Source organism: Mesoplodon bidens (assembly GCF_964165515.1).
Source record: "Mesoplodon bidens genome assembly, chromosome: 6".
In the NCBI taxonomy this organism is placed as follows: domain Eukaryota; kingdom Metazoa; phylum Chordata; class Mammalia; order Artiodactyla; family Ziphiidae; genus Mesoplodon; species Mesoplodon bidens.
The window spans coordinates 45,648,970-45,672,506 of NC_138162.1; the positions used below are offsets into that span (position 1 = coordinate 45,648,970).

General features: G+C 36.7%; 1 protein-coding gene across 4 annotated transcripts in view; it reads right to left on the bottom strand.

The window, feature by feature from the left end:
- Positions 1 to 23,537, bottom strand: part of UBAP1 (ubiquitin associated protein 1) — a 56,118-nt gene that overhangs the window by 16,197 nt on the left and 16,384 nt on the right. For 3 of the 4 annotated variants that reach the window (XM_081237838.1, XM_081237836.1, XM_081237837.1), the window contains exons 2-3: positions 8,689 to 8,729; positions 569 to 693 (exon numbers count right to left, since the gene is read on the bottom strand). In XM_081237838.1, coding sequence (XP_081093964.1) covers positions 569 to 693; positions 8,689 to 8,722 — 159 coding nt within the window. In that variant the 5' untranslated portion in view covers positions 8,723 to 8,729. Of the gene's footprint in view, positions 1 to 568; positions 791 to 8,688; positions 8,730 to 23,537 lie in introns of those variants that run through there. The other variant, XM_081237835.1, reaches the window with a different exon arrangement.

Genomic DNA, 23,537 nt, shown 5'->3' on the forward strand with positions numbered 1-23,537 from the left:
AACCTTATGTCTAGACTTGATTCAGTAAGGGCTGGTGAATCACTGTAAGTTTTTAAATTCAGGAATATTATTCTAGAAACAATATGAAAAATAGAAGGAAAATGCTGTAAGCAGAGGAGCCCATTAAAGAGGCTACTGAAATAGCCCAGGTGAAAAAATAAGCTAAGGATAAAGTGAATGGCAAAGGGAAGACACAGCAGAGAGAAAATACTATGTAACTTGAGTGACCAAGAAGGTAATGAGGACATTAATAGAGAGGAGGAAAGAGGGGAAGAAGCAAGTCAGATGAGCAACGGGGATTTGTTTTGGACAAGGCACAGAATCCCAGGAACATTCAATCTATCAGATTACACAAGATCTGTAACAGATATATAAACATATATAAATGTGCGTGTGTGTGTGTGTACGCACACCTGTGTGTGAGTGAGACAGTGTGAGCCAAGCGATAACAGGAGCTATCAGAAACACAAATAAGAGACAGAATTTTTTCTTCTATTTCACTATACAGCAAATTCTTACTCCTTAAAATGTTAAATGTACTAAACTTTAACTAAAAATTACCACTTACCTGTACTTCTCTGACAACCTGCAAACAATCAGGCAAGGAGAAGCCAATAGGTAGACCAACTTTAGCTGGTGTTTTGAATTTGTCTCCTATCTTAAATGGGACATCATCAAGGTAACTGAAAGTCCCTACAATCAAAAATAAAGTACAAAATATCAGCAAAGAACTTATTATTTGTTTTGGTATAATCTTACGTCTAGGATACAACATTAATTTATGCTATCCTAAACCTAGAAGTTACAGAGTTCCTTCTCTGACTGCTTACCTTCTCCTGACCCTAGATCTTTAATAAGGACTCCTATTTGAGGTTACTTGATCTTATTAGGGTTTATATTCAATTATACTTAGCGTAAAAGCCAAAGTACTCATAGTAGCCTAAAAGTCCTCCCCAACGCCCATTACCTCTCTTGCCCTCAATTCCTGGCCCACTGAACTAAGTCAGAGTGATCCTGTGTTCCTCAACCATGACATGGTCAAAACTACTTCAAAAAGTCTGCACTGGCTGCTTCCTCTATCTGGCATGTTCTTCCCTCAGATATTCACACGGCTTACTCCTTCACCTCCTTCAAGTCTTTGCTCAAATGGCACTTTCTAAGTGAGGCTTACCCTGACCACCCTATTTAAAATTACTACCACACCCTCACCGCAGTAACCCTACATTATCATCTATCTTTTCTCCATAGTACTTATTACCTTCTAACATATATGTAATTTGCCTTTTAATTATATTTATTGTCTGTCTTGACCAGTGGAATATAAGCTCCCTGCAGGTAAGTATTTAAGTCTGTTTTATTCACTGATGTAGTCTCAAAACCTCAGCACTTCCTGGTACATATTAGGCACTTATTAAATACTGATGAATTGATGATAGAATCTTCACAAAAGAACCTCCTCAATTAGGATTTCTTTAGTAAGAATCAGTTTTTAATTAATACAAAGAACTACTCTAGATTTTTTTTGAAGCTACATTCTGGAGATACGGAAATATTTAAGAAGTACAGCACTTATGGAAAACAGGAAAACCAGACAAGACCATGGGAATCAGACCAGGATTATCAGGAGACACAAACCATACACAACTGAACTGCTTGAACTCCCTAAATGTTCTCTGCCCATCACAGATGTGTAATACAGAAAGATCGGGACATTATCATTGATTTATAGGGTCAGACAAAAATGAGAGTGGGACTTGTATGTGACTCTCACTAGGTATACACTCCAAATCAGGTCATGATTTCTTTTCTGGACCAGGTTTGGGGCTAACTTAACTGGCAGAAGCATCAGGGAGAATGAAACATAGTTCATAAAATAAATTTTGCTTTTTGAATATTAGCAGCTAGTAAAATAAGGCTTACTTCTGGGTCTCACACTAGTATATTTTCTTGAGTGCTCATGTCCAGAATAAGACAATTACACCTCTTCCATAAAGAGATTTCTCTTCCTTCTAAGAACTCTGTAGATTTCAAGACTTATCAAGCAAGGTCAAGATATATTTGTAACCTTGTCATCATTCCCATTTCCCAAGGTAGATATTGCTCTGATATACCTGAAATCCTCCCAAAGAAAGAAGAATAGGCCCCCTCTCCCACTCTTGGGGGAGGGCGTCTACCTCTTTCCCATATAACTTCTAGCTAGAATTAAAACATTTTAACTATCACTCAGCTAGCAAATTAAATCCACAACTGTGTTCAATTTAATAATTTTTCTGAGGCATAACCATAACTGTTAACACTCTAGCAAAGTTTCCAAGTTGGTCATACCTTTGTAAGTGTTCTCTCAGCTGGCAATGCCTGTCACATTCCCACCCTTATTTACTTGATTAATTATGTCTTGTCCTTTAAGAATGAGCTTAAGAACAACTCCCTTCTCAATCTCAGAACAGGTCTTACCATTCTGTATTGATTATAGTATGTTTCCTTTTACTACCCTCCACCCTGCACCAGAGACTTTGATCAAGGATTTGATCAAATTCCTATCCACAGCCCCCCAAGCTCAGCGTAACATCCAGCAGATGAGATTTGCTCAATGAGAATAAATAAAGAAGACATGGTCTTACACTTCTCTTGTATTTAACTCTCACACTAACTCACATTCAATTAGTATTTATTAAAATTCAAAATGATTTACCTAAAATGGCAAAGCTAGTCCTGAAAATGTTTTAACAGAGTACTCATGCAAGATACAAGCACATTTCTAAGGTTCTGCAGAAGTCACAAAAATGTACCAGAGGTACCAAGAAAAAGTATCAGGTACCATCACAGCTTGCCAACAAAACTCTGGTTATAACACTAAAACCTTCTGCCACTTATAAAATGCTTTATATTACAGAGATCAAAAGCAACGCTCTTTTTAATTGTAGAGAACGTTTATCTGTCTTCCATGGAAACAGGTGCTCAAAAGTTACTGAAAGTTAGAGTCTAACTTTGGCTAGTGCCCTGATTAACTGGAAACAAAGCTGGAACTAGCATTTTCTAAGAAGCATTGTAAAGATTTACAGTCAAGTTAATAATCACAAAATCAAGTCTTTTGTTTAAGAAAATTTTAAGTATACATTCAAAGTAGGTTAATTATATGACACACATATTAGAAAAATCCTATCTATAATAATACTTATATGCATATATGATATACAAATCTAAGAAAACCTATCCACATTAATACTAACAAAATTTTCTTAAATGAATACTTCTATTATAGATTGGTAATGGGGAGTTGAGGGGGGAAAACCATCTGTTAAAAAGTACTATACTTGAGATATCTGAGCCAAATGATAATATCTTTCAAGAAGGGTGTTCAGTTTCCTTGCCTACCTTTCAGTTAGGAAACTATGACAGTGTTGTATACACTGACAATTTATATTCTATAAATGGAACTAGGCCCTGGCTTAGAGACAGACCAGATCAAGTAGAACACCTTGAAACAACTGCTGTTTCCCTTCATTAGCACCAATTACAGGTAATTGCTTTAAAAAGCAGTTTCATTTCACTAACAAAGCCAATGCCAAGGTGACTTAGCACATCTTCTAACCTTCCCCCTCCCCCTTTTAAGTTCTGTTAACCGGGAATGAGTAAGCAGTTTTGTGATTATTGGGAGGAGGGGGTAGGGCTAAAGGGCAAAAGGCATTTAAGAGACAGCAACAAGAAAAGCAACTTTTTGAATGATGGCCAGAGACTACCATAAGTACAATGAATGATGTTGCTGTGAGGATTAAAAAGAACATTTTTGCAAATACAACCAACTATGCCTTAGGAACTATTCATTTTTATTCAATATATCAGAATATCTATTTAAAGACATCAATTTCTCTTATTTCTCAATACATTTTATTTTTTAAATAGATTCAATAAAAACTCTACCACATGGCCCAGAGTAAGCATTGTGGTTAACAATCTTCTGGCTCAACCTCAAGTACCTTTTAGTTTCAGTCTTTATTACTGAAAATCTTTCTAAGATGTCTGAGCCCATTTTCCTCGGTTCCATTTAGAAAAAGAGAGTACATCTCTGATGGCTGTGGCAGTTCCTTGAAGTCAGGTTCTGCACACTGCTCGCCATTATGCTATGGTGGAAGGAACTGGGCTGAACGTGTAATGACTCAGGATAAATTCTGGGCAAGTTTCATTCTGTTTCCTTTCTTTCTAAATTGCTGATAATGTTTATGATCTTGTGACCTGCCCGTTTTTCTGAAAAAAGGTAATTCCATGTGGGGAGAGAAATTCCTAATAGAGGGTAGCAACTGGATTATGCTTAATTCAGATTTTACTGTGCGTTCAAATTGAGGTTTTTGAAAAAGAAGAATAAAACAGATCAAACTTAAAATTAACTGAAAATTGCAATCCCATGACTAAGTATCATTACCTTAAAGCTGTAAGTCAGGTAACACTTGCAAAATTACATCAATAGTTAAATAGAGCGAGACGCATGCATACACACACACACACACACACACACAATTATACAGATATCAATACAGGATGTGAAGTCAAAAGAAAATGTTACTCATGTCCTAACAAAAAACAAGATAACCTACAAAATCAGCTTTTTAATATGCAGTATCTGGCATTAAATTTAAAAAAAGACACACAAAAAAGGAAGAAAATGTGATCCATCATCAAGAGAAGAAACAGTCATCAGACCCAAATTCAGGGATAGCCAAGATACTGGAATTATCAGAGAACTTTAAAGTAACTATAATAAATATGTTAAAGGACCTAATGAAATAGGTGAACGTGTGTGAGCAGATGGGGAATTTCAATAGAGAGATGGAAATAGAGACAAATGGAAACACTAAAAATGAAAACTGCAGTATCATAGAAAAAAATTTTTGATAGTTCATAAGCCAGGCTATGCTAATCAGAAGACAATACTCAGAAGAGGAAAGAATCAAAGAACTTGAAATTAAGTCAAAAGAAATTAAAAGAATTGAAACACAAAGAGAAAAAAAAATGGAACAGAGCCTTAAGAGATCTCTGGGACAATATCAAACAGCCTATGCATATGTGATTAGAGTCTCAAAAGGATAAGAGAGAGACATGGAGCAAAAGAAATGTGAGAAGAGATTATGGCTGCAAATTTTCAAAAGCAGTAAAAGACATCAACTCACAGATGCAAGAAGTTTAGCTAACTCCCAGCAGGATAAATATATCGAAAATCGGGCTTCCCTGGTGGCGCAGTGGTTGAGAGTCCGCCTACCGATGCAGGGGACACGGGTTCGTGCCCCGGTCCGGGAAGATCCCACATGCCGCGGAGCGGCTGGGCCCGTGAGCCATGGCCGCTGAGCCTGTGTGTCCAGAGCCTGTGCTCCGCAAGGGGAGAGGCCACAACAGTGAGAGGCCCGCGTACCGCAAAAAAAATAAATAAATAAAAATAAATAAATAAATATATATATATATATATATATATATATTTATAGAAAATCAAACCAAGGCACATCATAGTTAAAATGTTGCAAACAAAAGGAAGTCTTAAAAGAAGGGGGATGGGCAGCATATGACATACAGGAGAACAATGATTAAATGATGGCTGACTTCTCTACATTACTCTGTACTTAAAAAGCAATAACAGATTGGGATTTCCCCAGCAGTACAGTGGTTAAGACTCCACACTTCCACTGCAGGGGTCACGGGTTCGATCCCTGGTTGGGGAACTAAGATCCCATATGCCACACAGTGTGGCCAAAAAATTAAAAAACAATGATAAAAATAAGAAATAAAACAATCTAAAATAAAACACCTTTTTCTATCACTCAATAGAAAAAGTATTTCAATATCTTAGTAGAAATTAAACCAAGAGAAAAATAAACCTTTCCAGAAGTTAGCTAAATGGTCATAAATATGATAGCTTGGCATTTCAAAGGAGGGAGTTTAGTTTTATTAAGTCTAATTACAGACTTATTTTTTTCCCAAATTAGAATATCAGGGCATTTTTCCAGATATTAAAAGAGTAACTTATCTGTTTGTTGAAACATTTTTAAAAATCCTTCAAAAGTCACTTCTGGAAAATAACTTTTTTCTTAGATTAAACAAGTGGAAAATGAGTCAAAAATTAAAGAGAATTGACATTCGGAAAGGCGTGCTTTAAACTGAGCCAAACGTTTGCAATTTGCATGATATAAGGACAATATTTTTAAAGGCCTTTGAAAAGTAACTGTTTGTATTTCTTATTCTATTATTTAGGGGTATGTGGTTATTAATGACAGTGGAAGAAGTTCAACCTCAGTTGAAAAGAATGAACTTGAAGAAAAATCAAATACTAGTCCTAAGACAGCACAGCATAAGATATAGTCAGCCCAAGTATTTAAATAGAAAAAAAGGCATTTTGATATCCAGTCATGAGAGCAGTTGTCACCTCCTTGTCCACACCCCAAGTGCCCTAGAATTAAACACATACACACACACTCTCTCACTCTCTCTCTCACTCTCTCTCTCTCTCTCTAACCCCGAGTCAGATAATACCTAACTTAGGGGGAACCAACCCAGAGGCTCATAAACTAAAATGTTCCAGTCAGATACTCCCTTGACCAAAAGATACAAAAACTTCAGCTATATGATGCTAGCCACTATATGATCAAGTAGCAAGAAGCACCATAACTGGGGTGGCCATTTTTGGCCCTGTGCACTCTACACAAGTAGGCCAAGAAAGCAAGTCTATAAACAGAAGAATAAAAATGGAGCACATCTGCGAAGAAAAGCAGTGAAAGATGGAGGGAGTAGTAGCCTCAGTTTCCTGGCTTTCTAATTTCAGCCGTGTAAGGCCAGGCTGAATTTGATTTCCTGCATTCAGATGCCTACAAGATTGCCTATTAAATATTCTCCACCTATTCCCTTTAATTTCTATTCCTTAAACTACATGATATCTAAAAATAAGATTCATTATTCTAACAGCCCAACTAAAGCCACTGAAATTCAAGTAGGAGCTCAGCAAATTAAAGCAGAAGCAGCCAAAGAGAGAAAGAGAAAATCCTTCTCAAATTTTACTCAGGTAGAGCATTTCATTTAAACAATAAAATTTTGGTTAGGAATGTAAAGAGATGGAGGAAGTCCTCAAAAAATAAGTCATCATTGATCAGGTAACTTCAGAATGTAATCTTCTCTCTGGATTGTCGAGCTGGAACATATAAACTGGGGTCCAACTTATTTTCACTCCAATCAAAAAGGAGTTTCTAAAGATTCAAGATAGAAAACATATCTTTTGAAGTAAGATTATAAATTTAATTTTCTCATTTTTGCTCTTTTCTCTCCCTAGGTCTTTCCTCTCTCCTTAGCTCTGTCCTCTCTGTTCCCTTGAGAAAGTGATCAGAGGCAACTACAGATCTGCCTCTCTATATCATTTGAAGACTTTGAAAGAGCCCTGTAATAATCCTTAAACAACAGGAGATAGCTTACCTGAAGATCTGATGCCTGACAGGTTATACAGAATGCAAATTCCAGAGTCTGAATGACTTAATTCCAAAAGAATTTAACAAAACATATGCAAGAAATGTATGTAAGTATATGCACAGTGGCAGTTCAAAATATTAAAGCTGTTGTATAAAAATATACAAGCAGGGCTTCCCTGATGGCGCAGTAGTTGAGAGTCTGCTTGCCGATGCAGGGGACCTGGGTTCGTGCCCAGGTCCGGGAAGATCCCACATGCCGCGGAGCGGCTGGGCCCGTGAGCCATGGCTGCTGAGGCTGCGCGTCTGGAGCCTGTGCTCCGTCCGCAACGGGAGAGGCCACAACAGCGAGAGGCCCGTGTACAGCAAAAAAAATATATATATATACAAGCAAGTTAAAAACCAAGGAACTGCTGCACCATCCTGACTCAGAGAAGTGATATTATCAAGTTTACATTTGTAGATCAGAAGAGCGTAACAATACATGTTGCCACGCAGTCTAACAAATCATTCTTACAATGACATGATTTTTAAAATGGAAGATTAGTTTTAAAACCCCTTTTAAAATAATTGTGCTGTCTGGATATTTCTGATGTTTAATTCTTATCTTTGTACAAAGAGAGGGTCTAATTTTAACTTCTTAGGCACTTCCATTCCTATCAAATGCAGATAATAAAAGTTTATTAATGTACTCCATTTTGGAAGGTCATATCTTAGAAAAAGATGATAAACTATTAGTTTCAAACGCAAAATTGTAATTACTACTACTGATACTTCTGTAATATATTGATCTGCTAATCATGTCTTATCTGTAGTAAATCACTTCTTTTTATGGGGGGAGAAAACCTAAACCAAAACATCATAAAACGTTAACTAAAGGCCTAGAATTTTTCACATCTGATGGAGAAGAGATGGATTTTTCACACTTGATGGAGAAGAGATGGACCAGAATAAGAAAAGGAATGGTAACTACTTCAAAATACTGCTGAAAAACAACAAAAATAGGCAGGCTCCCTATCCACCTCCAGCAGTTTCAAGTACAATAAATACAGAGATACTCTAAAGTTTATCCATTTGAACTTCACATTAAAGTTATGTGAAGTCCTATGGAATGAATATGCTACATTGTTGTACAACTTTATTTTCCTCAAGCCGCTCATTTAAATAAACAAAAAGGGACACTTACTTTATGTGATTTCCAATTCTCTGATCAGATCAAAACTTAAACCGTGATATCTAACAGTCCACTTACCATGAAAATCTGCACCCAACTTCTTAGAAGCCATTTAGAACCTGAAAAACAAAGAAATATTTCTTAGGCGCATTATGCCTTGAGGGGTTATAAACAAACCATTATAAGAAAATTGAGGACTTCCCTGGTTGCGCAATGGTTAAGAACCCGCCTGCCAATGCGGAGGACGTGGGTTCGACCCCTGGTCCGGGAAGATCCCACATGCTGCGGAGCAACTAAGCCCGTGCGCCACAACTACTGAGCCTGCGCTCTAGAGCCCACAAGTCACAACTATTGAGCTCATGCGGCACAACTACTGAGCCCACGCACCGCAACTACTGAAGCCCTCGTGCCTAGAGCCCGTGCTCCTCAAGAGAAGCCACTGCAATGAGAAGTCCGTGCACTGCAACAAAGGGTAGTTTCCACCCGCCACAACTAGAGAAAGCCACAGGCAGCAACAAAGACCCAACGCAGCCAATCAATCAATAAATAGCTTAAAAAAAGAAAGAAAATCGAGACTACAAAAAGAGACCAGAAGACTAAAAGGTTCCAGGACTGACATAACCCTCAAACTTCTCAGTCCCAAAGTCTCAAAAAAGAAAGCAGAAAGGGGGAGAAACCACTTTTCTAGAAAAAAAACATTTCTGAATCTGCATGTTCTGGGAAAAAAAAAAACAGAACAGCAAACTGGCCATTGACCAATTTATATACAAACTGTCAAAAAAATTACTAAACATTTATCTTCCTGATATAAGCTACTAATGTCAATATTTGTAGTTCTGTCAAGATTTTTTATATATCCCATTTTATTCAGTATGTAAATATAGACCTTTTACTGACAAATGTAACTCTAAGACTGACATTTCTGAATTAGGGAATCATGACATACAACCTTCTGTACTGTTTTAATTTTGTATGAAAATTTCAAAAAAGGGGAATTCCCTGGCAATCCAGTGGTTAGGACTCGGAGCTTTCACTGCCGGGCTGGGTTTAATCCCTGGTAAGGGAACTGAGATCCCACAAGCCGTGTGGTGTGGCCAAAAAAAAAAAATTCCAAAACAGGAAGGAAGAAAAACCCATAAAACCACACATCTAGCTTAGTATTATCTTTGCACTTTGCCCTTACATGAGTAGGTACAAAGTCCTTTTCTTGCGAAGACAATCTGAGATCTTCAAAAGTTTATTTCCCTTGATATGATGTTTAGACCTTTAACTTACCTAAGACGGAAGCATAACAAATATATGGTATGGTCTCTACTAGCTTGTATTACCTACAATACAATGCAAGGCATCATACTTAAAATGATCTACAGGCATACCTTATTTTATTGCACTTCACTTTACTGCACAAATTGAAGGTATGCTCAACCTTGCATTGAGCAAGTCTAAGGTCTAAGGCACCATCTTTCCAACAGCATTTGCTCACCTCGTGTCTGTGTCACATTTAGGTAATTCTCACGATATTTCAAACTTCTTCATTATAATTATATTTGCCATGGTGATCAATGACCTTTGATGTTACTATTATAATTGTTATGACATTTTTTAGCAATAACCATTTTTTTTTGGGGCTGCATCAGGTCTTAGTTGCAGCATGTGGGAAATTCGTTGTGGCACGCAGGCTTCTCTCTAGTTGTGGCTCGTGGGCTCTGTAGTTGCGGCACACAAGCTCTCTAGATGTGGCCCACATGCTTGGTAGTTGTGGCCCTCGGGCTTAGTTGCCCACCCCCCCACCCAGTATATGGGATCTTAGTCCCCCCACCAGAACATAACTTCTACATGCACTGGGCAACCAAAAAACCTTGCGTGACTTGCTTTATTGTGATATTCGTTTTACTTCAGTGGTCTGGAACTGAACCCACAATATCTCCAAGGTATGCCTGTATGTTCCACTGTAAGTTTTTTTTTAAAGAAGGCGAGTATATTGCACCTATCATGTGAAAATTATTCAAAATAATTAAATCTGTACAGGATTTTAAGAAACTGACAAGTTGATTTTAAAATTTACATGTAAAGGCAAACGAAACAATAGCCAAAACAATTTTGAAAAAGAACAAAGCTGGAGAACTTACTACCTAACTTCAAGACTTACTATTAGAGTAATTTAGACAGTATGGAAATGGCATAAATATATCACACAGACCAACAGAACAGAGTACAGAAATAGACCCATATGAAAAAAATGTCCCAAAGATGTACCATAACGACCAACCACTCAAGTGCTTTAGGCTGTACTTCACTGAGAAAAGAATTCAAACTGACCCAGACATGTGTAGATCAAAAGAGCTGTGTGCTGTGAAGTATGCAACAAGTGGATTTTTTGTTCAAAATGAAATTAAAATAATAACAGTGAAAAAAAAAAAGAAATAGACCCATATGCATATAGTTAACTGATTTTCAACAAAGCTGCAAGGCAATTCAAAGGGGAAAGGACAGTCTTCTCAACAAATGATGCCAGACATTTGTATGCAAAAAATAAATCTCAATCCATACCTTGCACCGTATATAAAAATTAACTCAGGGGAATGGGGAAATTATGGCTAAGAGATACAGGGTTTCTTTTTGGGGTAATGAAAATATTCTAAATGTGATTATGGTGATGATTGCACAACTCTGTGAATATACTAAAAGCCACTGGATTGTACACTTTAAATGGGTGGACTGTATGTGATATGCTGATACACTACAACAACTTGGATGAATCTCAAATGCATTAAGGTAAGTGAAAGAAGCCAAACTCAAAAGGTTACATACATGTATGTATGGAATAGGATTCCATTTACAATATTCCAGAATAGGCAAAACAACAAGAACAAAAAAGTAATCTAGCTACTGGACACTAATAGTGGGGGAAGGAACTGACTATATAAAAGGGAATGTGGGAATTTTTTGAGGTTATTGAAACTTCTATATTTGATTGCACTAATGGTTACAGGACTATATGCATTTGTCACAAATCACAGAACTGAAAACAGGGTAAACTTTACTATATGTAAATTATACCTTCAAATTTTTAAAAAGTGTATATATATACCCATCACATTGAAATTAGATAAAAGAGAATCACTGAATAACACTAATAATATTTTAAGCTACTCCACTAGGAGTAGAATAAAGTTTCATTTTTAAAATGCCAAAATTCAAAATAACATATTATATGGCTGTACCAAATTCTATTAGTATGCTTTCTGCCTGATGACAAGGGTTTTCTACAGTGAAGTACGGTTTCTAACCATGGATTTCTTCCCAATTTAAAAGCAAAAAAAAAAAATTTAAGTGCAAGTAAATCGGTTTATCTCTCTCTTAGCTTAGGCTCCTTTAGAAAGAAAGAATGAAACACAAGTTGAAGATTACAAATTCAATTAACATTATTTTAACACTATGTCTTTAACTGGTAAAATACCTTTTAAACATCGCAAAGAGCAAGGCTAAAACTGTTTTTACAATGCAGTCACCATGGCTAGCAGGAACCAAATTTCTCTATGGGGTGATGAAAATGTTCTAAAGCTGACTGTGGTGACAGTCCCGAAACTCTGTGAATACGCTAAACACTACTGAATTGTATTCTTAAATGGTTGAATTGTATGAGATACGAATTATATCAATAAAGCTGTTACCAAAAAAAAAAGTAGCTCTGAATTTGATAAGGTACTCAAACTAAAGAATGATTATTTAGGTACAGAGGAAGGGAAAGAGAAAGATGAGTGACATTTTTTCACTTTCATAATGGCTATTATGAGTGAAATAAGTAATAATTTCAGTCATTGGTAAAAGAGAAATTTATTCATTAATTTTTACAATCTGAAGGATAATAAATTAACTCTCTTTAGTGGGGGGGAAAATGCAGCTACCAAACAAATAAAACAAACCACTTCCAGTAGCCCATTCTTTTTTTTTTTTTTTTTTTTTGCGGTACACGGGCCTCTCACTGTTGTGGCCTCTCCCGTTGCGGAGCACAGGCTCCAGACGCGCAGGCTCAGCGGCCATGGCTCACGGGCCCAGCCGCTGCGCGGCATGTGGGATCTTCCCGGACCAGGGCACGAACCCGTGTCCCCTGCATCGGCAGGCGGACTCTCAACCACTGCGCCACCAGGGAAGCCCGAGAGTTAAAATTTTAAAGTATATGGATCATCAATTTTCAAAGAACCAACAAACCATACTGACAATGATTTAACTTTCTTCTATGTACAGAAGATATTTCATAGACTCTTACAGGCTTCAGTGTCATCATAATGTACATAAACCACAACAATACAGGGAGACTTTTAAACCCAGAAGCAAGATTCTTGGCAGCCTCAGTCTTCCCACAGAGGCACAGACCAGAAATGTATTTTTTCTAAATCTCTGTTGAAAGAAGCAGAATCTAAGCATCCAGCAATGAGACCTGGGAATATGCTCACAGACAGGTGCAGGAAATCAGTGTTTTCATCTCTGTGTTCCTAATATTTATTGATATTGTGGGATATCAGCTGTTTGAAGAAGCAGCTGTGTTTGAGAGGTAAATGCCTTGGGAGAGGCTCTGATTTCTTTTGTTTGGGGGGTGGCTCTGATTTAATAAATAATTCTGTGAACAACCTAACATCAGGAATGTTTTAAAGAAGTTCCACCAAATTTAAATGATTTTTTTTTTCCCTCGAAGAGATTTGAATTTTATTTTTTTTATTTGGCAGGTTCTTATTAATTATTCATTTTATACATATTAGTGTATATATATCAATCAAATTTAAATGAATTTTTAATGGCTTTTTAAAAAAAGCCTCAACCAAAGAAAACCCACAGAAAGGGAGAAAATATTGCAAATCATCTATCTGATAAGGGACTTGTATCTAGAATATATAAATAACTCTACAATTCAATAATAAAAAGACATCCAAGTAGAAAGTTGGCAAGGGCTTCCCTGGTGGCGCAGTGGTTGAGAGTCCATCTGCCGATGCAGGGGACACAGGTTTGTGCCCTGGTCCAGGAAGATCCCACATGCCGTGGAGCGGCTGGGCCCGTGAGCCATGGCCGCTGAGCCTGTGCGTCCAGAGCCTGTGCTCCGCAACGGGAGAGGCCACAACAGTGAGAGGCCCGCGTACCGCAAAAAAAAAAAGTTGGCAAAAGAATCTGAATAGTTAACTCTCCAAAGAAAATACACAAATGACTAAGAAGCACATGAGATGTTTAACACATTTTTCACTAGTCAGGGAAATGCAAATCAATAACTACACCCTACCCCATTAAAACACGCATATTGGGACTTCCCTGGTGGCGCAGTGGTTAAGAATCCACCTACCAATGCAGGGGACGCGGGTTTGATCCCTGGTCCAGGAAGGTCCCACATGCTGAGGAGCAACTAAGCCCGTATGCCACAACTACTGAAGCCTGCGCATCTAGAGCCCATGCTCCGCAACAAGAGAAGCCACCACAATGAGAAGCATGCGCACCACAGCGAAGAGTAGCCCCCGCTCACCTCAACTAGAGAAAGTCCGCATGCAGCAACGAAGACCCAACACAACCAACAATAAATAATAAAATTAAATTAAAAAAAGAAACATGCATATTATCAGCAATAAAGCAAAATTTCTCTTAAAGAAAGACTAATAAATGAAAATTAAAACACAGTACCCCTTATTACTAAAAAACAGGTGAAAATTCTTTAAAATTATGACTCAATAGAGCTGATAAAATGTAGATTATCTAGGGGTTTTCTTTAATTATTAAAATAGTTCACTGAACGCAACTCCTATTATATTTTCCACAAACCATAAGAATATGAGAAATCCATCCATATTTGGTCACTTAAAGATTTTTCTAATGTCTGCTATGCAGTAACACTTCACTATCTCTGAAGTATCAAAAGCATTTTAATAGCTACTTAGGGTCAACTTTTTTTTCCTGGAACATCTGAGCAAAAGTAAGTGTGTGTGTGTGTGTGTGTGTGTGTGTGTGTGTGTGTGTGTGTGTGTGTGTGTGTGTGTGTGTGTGTGTGTGTGTGTGTGTGTGTGTGTGTGTTTCCACATAAACTTCCTATATTTTATTTAATTATAACTACTTATTTTATAATACTTTCCTATAACCTAAATGCAAAAGTGTGTGTGTGTGTGTGTGTGTGTGTGTGTGTGTGTTTCCACATAAACTTCCTATATTTTATTTAATTATAACTACTTATTTTATAATACTTTCCTATAACCTAAATGTTCAATCATGAAAATGATTAAATTATGGAACATTCAGAAAATAGGTTGTGATGGCACGAAGAGTGTTCATTAAAAGCATATAAATGATGGGAAATAAGTATAAGTTTTAAAATGTTTTTGTAAGTTGCTTTTACTAAGTAACAAATGTACACAAAACAAGACTGAAAAAAAGGTATTTGCCCCAAATGTAAAATTACAAATGCTCACATAAGAAAAAAATTCTTAAGCAATCATAAATTTCTGCTAAAATAAATATAAATGCTTCTATTAAAGGAAAAGTAGAACTAAGAATAACACACATTTTTAATTCATAAACTTTACACTAAAAAAGTGTAGAACTCCCTGAAGCAACCAAGAATTAAAAGCAATGTTTTATTTTGCTGGTTCAGTGCCACTTTAGTTCAAATGCTACAGGAAGAAAACCGGATAACTTAAAATTTTGAATCACTGATTAAAGACATCTAAGAACAAAGAGAGATGGGGAAATAGGTAACAAGAATAGAACTGCAGGGAGAGAAGGAGTTAGAATGCAAGAGGCAGAAGAGACAGAGTAAGGAATGAAAAAAAGGGAAAGGTGAGGAGGGTAGGGGAAAGGAAGTAAGGGTAGGAGACCAGGAGAATGAAAACATATTAGCAAGGCCCAGGCAGCTTCGTAAGGGGAAGAGAAAGCCCAAGGGCAATTTAATATTAATGTTCTAATTTTCTTTCTTCCCTTTCTCGTATCATCATTAAATTACACACTACAAACATCTTCCCAATACAAAACAGCAATTTAACAACTCAGTAAACTATCCTAATCACACACAACAATGTGAGCTGTAATCAGGAACTTCCCAAGATGCAAATTAATCCTGGAAATTCTCCAATTTACAGAGAAAGATGGCTTTGGTAATCATCAAATTTCAAGTCTGAAAACCAAGTTAACATCCATACAACATATATATGACAAAAATCACACGTGTAGGAAATTCCCTGGCATAGTCCAGTGGTTGGGACTCCGAGCTTTCACTGCCAAGGGCGCGGGTTCAATCTCTGGTTGGAGAGCCAAGACCCCACAAGCCCTGTGGCATGGCCAAAGAAAAAGAAAACAAAATCACACATGTAGATGCCATTAAAATGTCAAAGCCATGTGGCACGGCCAAAAGAAAAAAGGAAAAAAAATCACACATGTAAATGCCATTAAAATGTCAATATTAGACTATACTATACTCATTGACAAAAAGCTTTCTTCTCTCTCAGGCCTCAAGAGACATTTTGGAGCCTCAGTTTCTTCATGGGTAAGATAAGGGTAGTAGACTGAATAATCAGCCAACTCTAAACATACCATAAATCTATAATGGTATAATAAAATGAAGGAAAAATATTCATGTTTCCAAATTAAATATTCAGTATTCAGGTTAAGTGGTATCATTTACACAGTAACGTCTTAAAGATGTCTTTAGGGACATCCCTGGTGGTGCAGTGGTTAAGAATCTGCCTGCCAATGCAGGGGACACGGGTTCGATCCCTAGTCTGGGAAGATCCCACATGCCACAGAGCAAATAAACCCGCAAGCCACAACTACTGAGCCCATGTGCCACAACTACTGAAGCCTGCGCTCCTTGAGCCCGTGCTTCGAGACAAGAGAAGCCACTGCAATGAGAAGCCCGCTCGCCGCAACTAGAGAAAGCCCACACGCAGCAACGAAGACCCAACGCAGCCAAAAATAAATAAAACAAATTTATGGGGCTTCCCTGGTGGCGCAGTGGTTGAGAGTCCGCCTGCCGATGCAGGGGACATGGGTTCGTGCCCTGGTCTGGGAAGAACCCACATGCCGCGGAGCGGCTAGGCCCATGAGCCATGGCCGCTGAGACTGCGCGTCCGGAGCCTGTGCTCCGCAATGGGAGAGGCCACAACAGTGAGAGGCCCACGTACTGCCAAAAAAAAAAAAAAAAAAAAAAAAAAAAATTTATAAATAAATAAAGATGTCTTTACTGGCAAAATGAAAAGTTGGCAACCATATGTTAAACACCTTGCCAGTTTGGAAAAGAGGGCAGTATATCTATGTGAATATGGAAACAAATAAGGATAAGACATAGTCTTATAATGGTGGTTATATCTGGGTGATGGGTTTACAGGTAAGGCTTTTGGTTTTTTCTTTTTATGCTATTTCTTTCCAACTTCCCTATATTGAGAACATATCTACCAACTGACATACATACACATACTTTGTAATTAAGGGGAAAAAAATATAGTGAGCAACAGAGGGAAAACAAACCACAGACACTGGTAAGAGAACTATTTTTTCTTATTTTTTCCCCTTGTGCTATCTGCTAAAATGAGCAAATGCCACAATAGTGTTTTTCCAAAGAAGCAGAACTATTAACAATTTATAGCCTGTAATGTAGGTTGTGTTTCAAACTGATGCTTGAATTTTCAATAGCTGTGGGAAAAATGATGTAAAACACAGAAAAGATGTACAATATTGCAGTGGTTTTTTTTTTTAACTGTTAGTGCATTATTGCACTGAGCATAGTAAATATCTGTGATAGACCTAATATTAGTTCTAATCTTATTTTTGATTTTGGGAACCCAAAATAAAGGAAGTGATGTTTTCATGTTAAAACAAAACAAAACAAAAAGAGAAACAATATAGTATGTAACTAGTAAAAGGTTGTAATCTCAGAGACAGAAGAAAGAATAAATCGGAGGTTTCTAGACCACTAAGAATACCTGAAAACATACAAATGGTTCTAGGTAACAGACTTCATGGAAGTGTAATAGGTGTTCTACTTTACTGAAAATAAAGAATGCAATCCATGATGAAGAGCAGAATATACCTTTCAAGTACCCACAGAACACTTTACAAAAAACTGAGTAATTATTAGGCCACAAAGAAAATTCCAATGAATTTCAAAAATCAACAGTAGCACAGCCAATAGTCAAAAGGCAAAAAATTATAATTTAATTACATCAGAAAACAAAAAAGTCCTACTACCTGAATTACTAAACTGGCTCTTACAGAACTCATGGATCAAAGCAGGAACCAAAAGGGAATTCCCTGGCAGTCAAGTGGTTAGGACTCCACGCTTCCACTTCTGGGGACCCAGGTTTGATCCCTGGTCAGGGAACTAGGATCTCACAAGCCACATGGCACAGCCAAAAAAAAAAAAAAGAGGAAACCAAAAATAAAATGCAAAAGATAACGACAATGAAAATACTGCACTTGAGAACATACAACATGCAGCTAAAGCAGTACTCAGGAAAATCTATAGCACACAGCAATCTCAGAGGAAAATTCACAGCATGAGAACTTAGGGTATAAATAACCACACCCACAGAAAACACAAGAATGGAAACAGCAAAGATATAAACAGAAAATAATCAATTAAAAATCAGAAAAACAGATCAACCAATAAATAAACCCAAGAGCTGATTCTTTGGAAAATTATAACCATCCAGCTAACTTAATTTTAAAAGGGGGCGGGGGGTGGATATGTATACAAAATAATAGAGGAAATTAAAATAATCCCAAATAATTGCTTTGTTCCCCTTCTGTCAAATACATTTGAGAACCTGGATAAAATGGATTATCTTCTAGAAAAATATTAACTATCAAAACTGACCATAGAAGAGGTAGAAATGTTAACAAGACCTATAACCAAAGAGGAAAGAGAAAAAAATTATCAAAGAGCTCTTGCCACCCAAAAGAAACCTTAGTCCGATGAGATTTTCATGGTTCTAAAACATAAGAAAAGAAGGAAGGTTTCTAATTTTTTTAAAGTAAGAATATGACGCCATAAAAGAAAAAAACTACAGAAAAATCTCATGTATAAATACAGATTAAAAAATCCTCAAAATAAAAGACACAAACTTAGTAGTACATTATAGGAATACATCATGTCCAAGTGGGATTTATTCCATGAATACAGGACAGTTCAACATTAGGAATCTGTTGATATAATTCACCATATATTAATAGATCTAAGAAGAAAAATCATATAGCCATGTCCTTAACATAAGGTTAAAACAATAACAAAAATCATCCCTCTCAATACCAAAGCCAGAGAATGCTGACTAATGGGGAAACTATATAAAGATTCCACTAAGCACAGGAACAAGACAAAGATGTCTTATCACAATTGCTTTATTTAACATCAGATGAAAGAAGTAAAAAGTATAAAAAGTCAGAAGATAGACTTTCCCTAGGAAGCCCCCAAACTGAAAAACTACTACAAATATAATACAAAAAGGTGTTTAGTTACAAATGAATATTCTGAAACAAATACCCTTTATATATACAATGACCAGATAAGAAGTATAAAGGAAGCATGATATACCACAGGAGATAAGAAGTAGGAATAAACTAAGATGTAATGGAAGAAAACTAAAGCTACTGAGACACAAAAGAAGACTTATACAATTGCAGAAAAATATATGATAATCTTGGCTAGGACACACAACATCATTAAGATCAATTCTTCCTAAGTTGCTATATTCATTTGGCATGATGCAAATGAAAACTGGAGTCTTCTGTTTTCATTTTTTTAACTAGACAAGCTAACTCTAAAGGTCATATGGAAATAACAATTAACAGTAGCCAAGAAAATTCCAAAGAAAATAATAAAGGGAGAATAGCCTATCAGATATTAAAATACTTATTACAAAATACAACACTTAAAGCTGTGCTGTACTGGCACATAAACAGATCAATGGGACAGAGTAGAAATCCCTAAATATACCCCAAATGTAGACATTTAAAGTGCCATTTAAGGGACTTCCCTGGTGGTCCAGCAGTTAAGACTCCACGCTCCCAGTTCAGGGGGCCCAGGTTCGATCCCTGGTCAGGCAACTAGATCCTGCGTGCCGCAAGTAAGAACTGGAGCAACCAAATAAATAAATAAATATTTTTTTAAAATAAATAAAGTGCCATTTAAAATCTGTGAAGTGATGAGACAGCTGAGCAGCCACCTAGAAAAAAGTAAAGTTGGATGCTCACCTCACACTTCCATACCAAAATAAATTTCAAACAAACGAAAGTACAGTAACAGTGCACAACTGCCCAAATACATAAAACCCATTTCACTCTATACAGAAAGCTAGTGGGCAAAAACAACTTTCTGAGACTTAAAATCCAACAAAATGCTTGCCTCATGAAAAACTCTGAAAACAAAAGATTATTTTTAAAGTCAAATTGTTGTACTGTACAAGGTTTCTCATTAATTTATCTTGCAAATGAGGTGTTTACCAAAGCTACTAACCATAGAGTATACTAAAGGCTTTAAGAAAAGCAAATAGTGACTGAATGCAAAGTTCATTTCACAGTTTAATAAAAACTGGTTATAGTTAAATATCAGCTCACTAAAATTTAAAAAGCAACAAGTAGTACCTAAAAAAGATAATATAGTATTGTCAAGGCAAGTTACTGACTCAATGTGATTTTATCAGAACTGCAGTTAAGAACTCTAGTTAATTCCAAAATGGGTCAAGAAAAATCCAAACAAGGATTTTCCTGGACTCTGGGCTCCTCTTAACCCTCTAAGCACAGTGTCTAATCTTTAGCAGAGGTGGCCTTTTCATATCTTCTTGCCCTCTCAAACTTTCTGAAAATATGATAATTTTATACCGCTAACTAATACATAACTTGGGAATGAAACGAGACAAAACAGTGCCCTTAAAAAAGTTAAACAGGGCTTCCCTGGTGGCACAGTGGTTGAGAGTCTGCCTGCCGATGCAGGGGACACGGGTTCGTGCCCCGGTCTGGGAAGATCCCACATCCCACATGCCACGGAGCGGCTAGGCCCGTGAGCCATGGCCACTGAGCCTGCGCGTCTGGAGCCTGTGCTCCGCAATGGGAGAAGCCACAACAGTGAGAGGCCCGCGTACCAGGAAAAAAAAAAAAAAAAAAAAAAAAAAAAGTTAAACAATGATTTCCTGTAGTTACCAATAAATAGTATGAAATGGTAAGGCCTGTGAGGCTAACATAATGTAAGAACAGGAAAGTACTGACTAGCTAAAAGCTAGAATTGGGAGTCATGACATAAAGCATTAGCCAATTAAAAATTTCAAGTCAATATCTTAAACAATTTATTAAAATTCACTTAACATTCCCTTTAATGTAATTTAGAGTTCAGCAAGTAAGGGCACAACGTCCCAAGAGGAAATAAAGCCATAAACCTATCCAACTTAATTTTTTAAACTATGAATAAACATTAACTGGGAAAAAATAATTTCAAGAAACTGCTGAACCAAAAATATCATCTCCTCCCCAACTCTTTCAAAAACTACATCACAACTTATGGCAGAATACAAGAGAGAAAAGAGCACTCTAGACAGTTAAAAACTTAGGTTCTAGTCTCACTTCTTTCATCAATTTGGTATGGTTTAGAGCCAGTCAAAACTTTTCAAAGAAAGAAGAAGAAAAAAAAAAATTCAGGGCTTCTTCTGTAAAAAGAGAGGCCTGGAGTAAATTACCTCTGACAATCTTTGCAAAACCTTTAAGGGTCTAGACACATTCTTTTATAACTATGTACTTCAATCGTTTTTATAGTAATATATATAAGAAAGATATCACAAGACTTCATATTCTTAGTTATGAGGGCACATAAACACATGTAATTACTTGTTGAATCTATGACTCAGTAGGTATACATAGTCCACACCCATGTTTTTTGAAGAAGAAAACGCTTACTATTTGACAATAAAACAATTTCACTCTACTAGAAGCCAATACAAAATAATTGGTCAATTTAAAATACAAAGAAGCTGATTATCATATCAGAGGCTATTAATCTGACCTGAGATAACTAATCAAAAACATAATTTTTCTGTCTTTTCAACAGTCTTCACACTCAGTAGATTGCATCATTCTGACTGTTTCAGTCATGTGAAATCTGAATGATTTTTTTCCCATAGAAACAAAGAAGTAACAGAGCCTTGCTCACCAAACTTGAAAACTCATACCCCCAGGGGAACACTGTGCAATACCAGGGAACAAACAATATAAAAATGGCATGACTTCACAGAATAATATCAAGGATCTGAGGGGAGAAGGTAAGGGTTGCTAAGTAATTTCACAGGCAAATAAAATAATTTTATGTAAATATAAGCATCAGAATAGATGATTTTATTTAAAGTTCTAGCAAGTCTTTAAGCAACAAATTATTCCTATTTTACTTAAATTATTCCAACACATAAATTGGAAACAAACACAGCTTTGCACTTTGTAGTTTTATACAGGGTTTATTTATTGCCTAGCTTTCCCCACTAGGCTTTAAGCACTATGAGTACAAGAACCACTTTGGTTTTGTTCACCATTTCACCAAGCATAGTGTCTGTAAATAGTGCTCAGTAAGTACCTATTGAATTAATGTTGCCAAATTTCCAAGTTATCATATGAGATAAGCATAATACTGATACCAAAATTTGACAAAGGAAGGAGAAAAAAAGGAAAATAAGAAACAAACCTCATATATTTGTATATATGTATACTTATATTTATATATAGACACTAAATTCTAATTGAAATAGTAGTAAATTGAATTAAACAGCAAACTCCTAGCTGTAAGATACTTTTCAGGAAAAATTGTTTCCTTCAACACAGAATTTCAAAGGAAAAAAAAGAAAAATAGAGAGGAGGGAATCTGTAAGTTAAAAAAGAGCATAAGCAATAAATCTAAAGCAATCACAGGGACTTCCCTGGTGGTGCAGTGGTTAAGACTCTGCTCTCCCATGCATGGGGCCCAGGTTCAATCCCTGGTCAAGAAACTAGATCCCACATGCATGCCACAACTAAGAATTTGCATGCCAAAACTAAGGAGCCCACGTGCTGCAACTAAGGAGCCGGCTAGCCACAACTAAGACCTGGTGCAACCAAATAAATAAATTAAATTAAATTAAAATTTTAAAAAATATTATTTAAATAAATAAAGCAATCACAACATACAGATCTTATTTGGATCCCACTCCAAACACACTGAGGAAAAAAGTCAAAACAACTGGGAAAATATGAACACTAACTGGATATCTGATAATATTGAATAAGTTAAATTTTAAGGTAGGACAATGGTATTACAGTTTCTTTATAATTCCTATCTTTCAGAGATACACAAAAATATATTTACAGATGGAATGATATGACTGGGATTTGCTACAAAATAACTGGGAAGAGGGCATGTATATGAAATAAGATTGTTATAACTATAAATGGAGTATAACCTCTAAAAATTGTGAATCACTATGTTGTATACCTGAAATTTATTAAAAAGAAAGAACGAGGGGCTTCCCTGGTGGCGCAGTGGTTGGGAGTCCGCCTGCCGATGCAGGGGACACGAGTTCACGCCCCGGTCCGGGAGGATCCCACATGCCGCAGAGCGGCTGGGCCCGTGAGCCATGGCCGCTGGGCCTGCGCGTCCGGAGCCTGTGCTCCACAACGGGAGAGGCCACAGCAGTGAGAGGCCCACGTACAGCAAAAAAAAAAAAAAAAAAAAAGAAAGAACGAAAGAAAAAGAGGAAGGGAGGGAGAGAGGGAGGAAGAAAGGCAGATTGACAGCTATTATGGCTAGATCTACATTTATAAGTTTGGAACTTTCTAAAATAAAGAAATAAAAAGATGCTACTGCTATAGTGTAAAATGAAAGAGGCTACAGAATAATCACATTTTAATTTTCTAAAACTGTGCATTAAACCTAACTCATAATTGGCAACCATCAT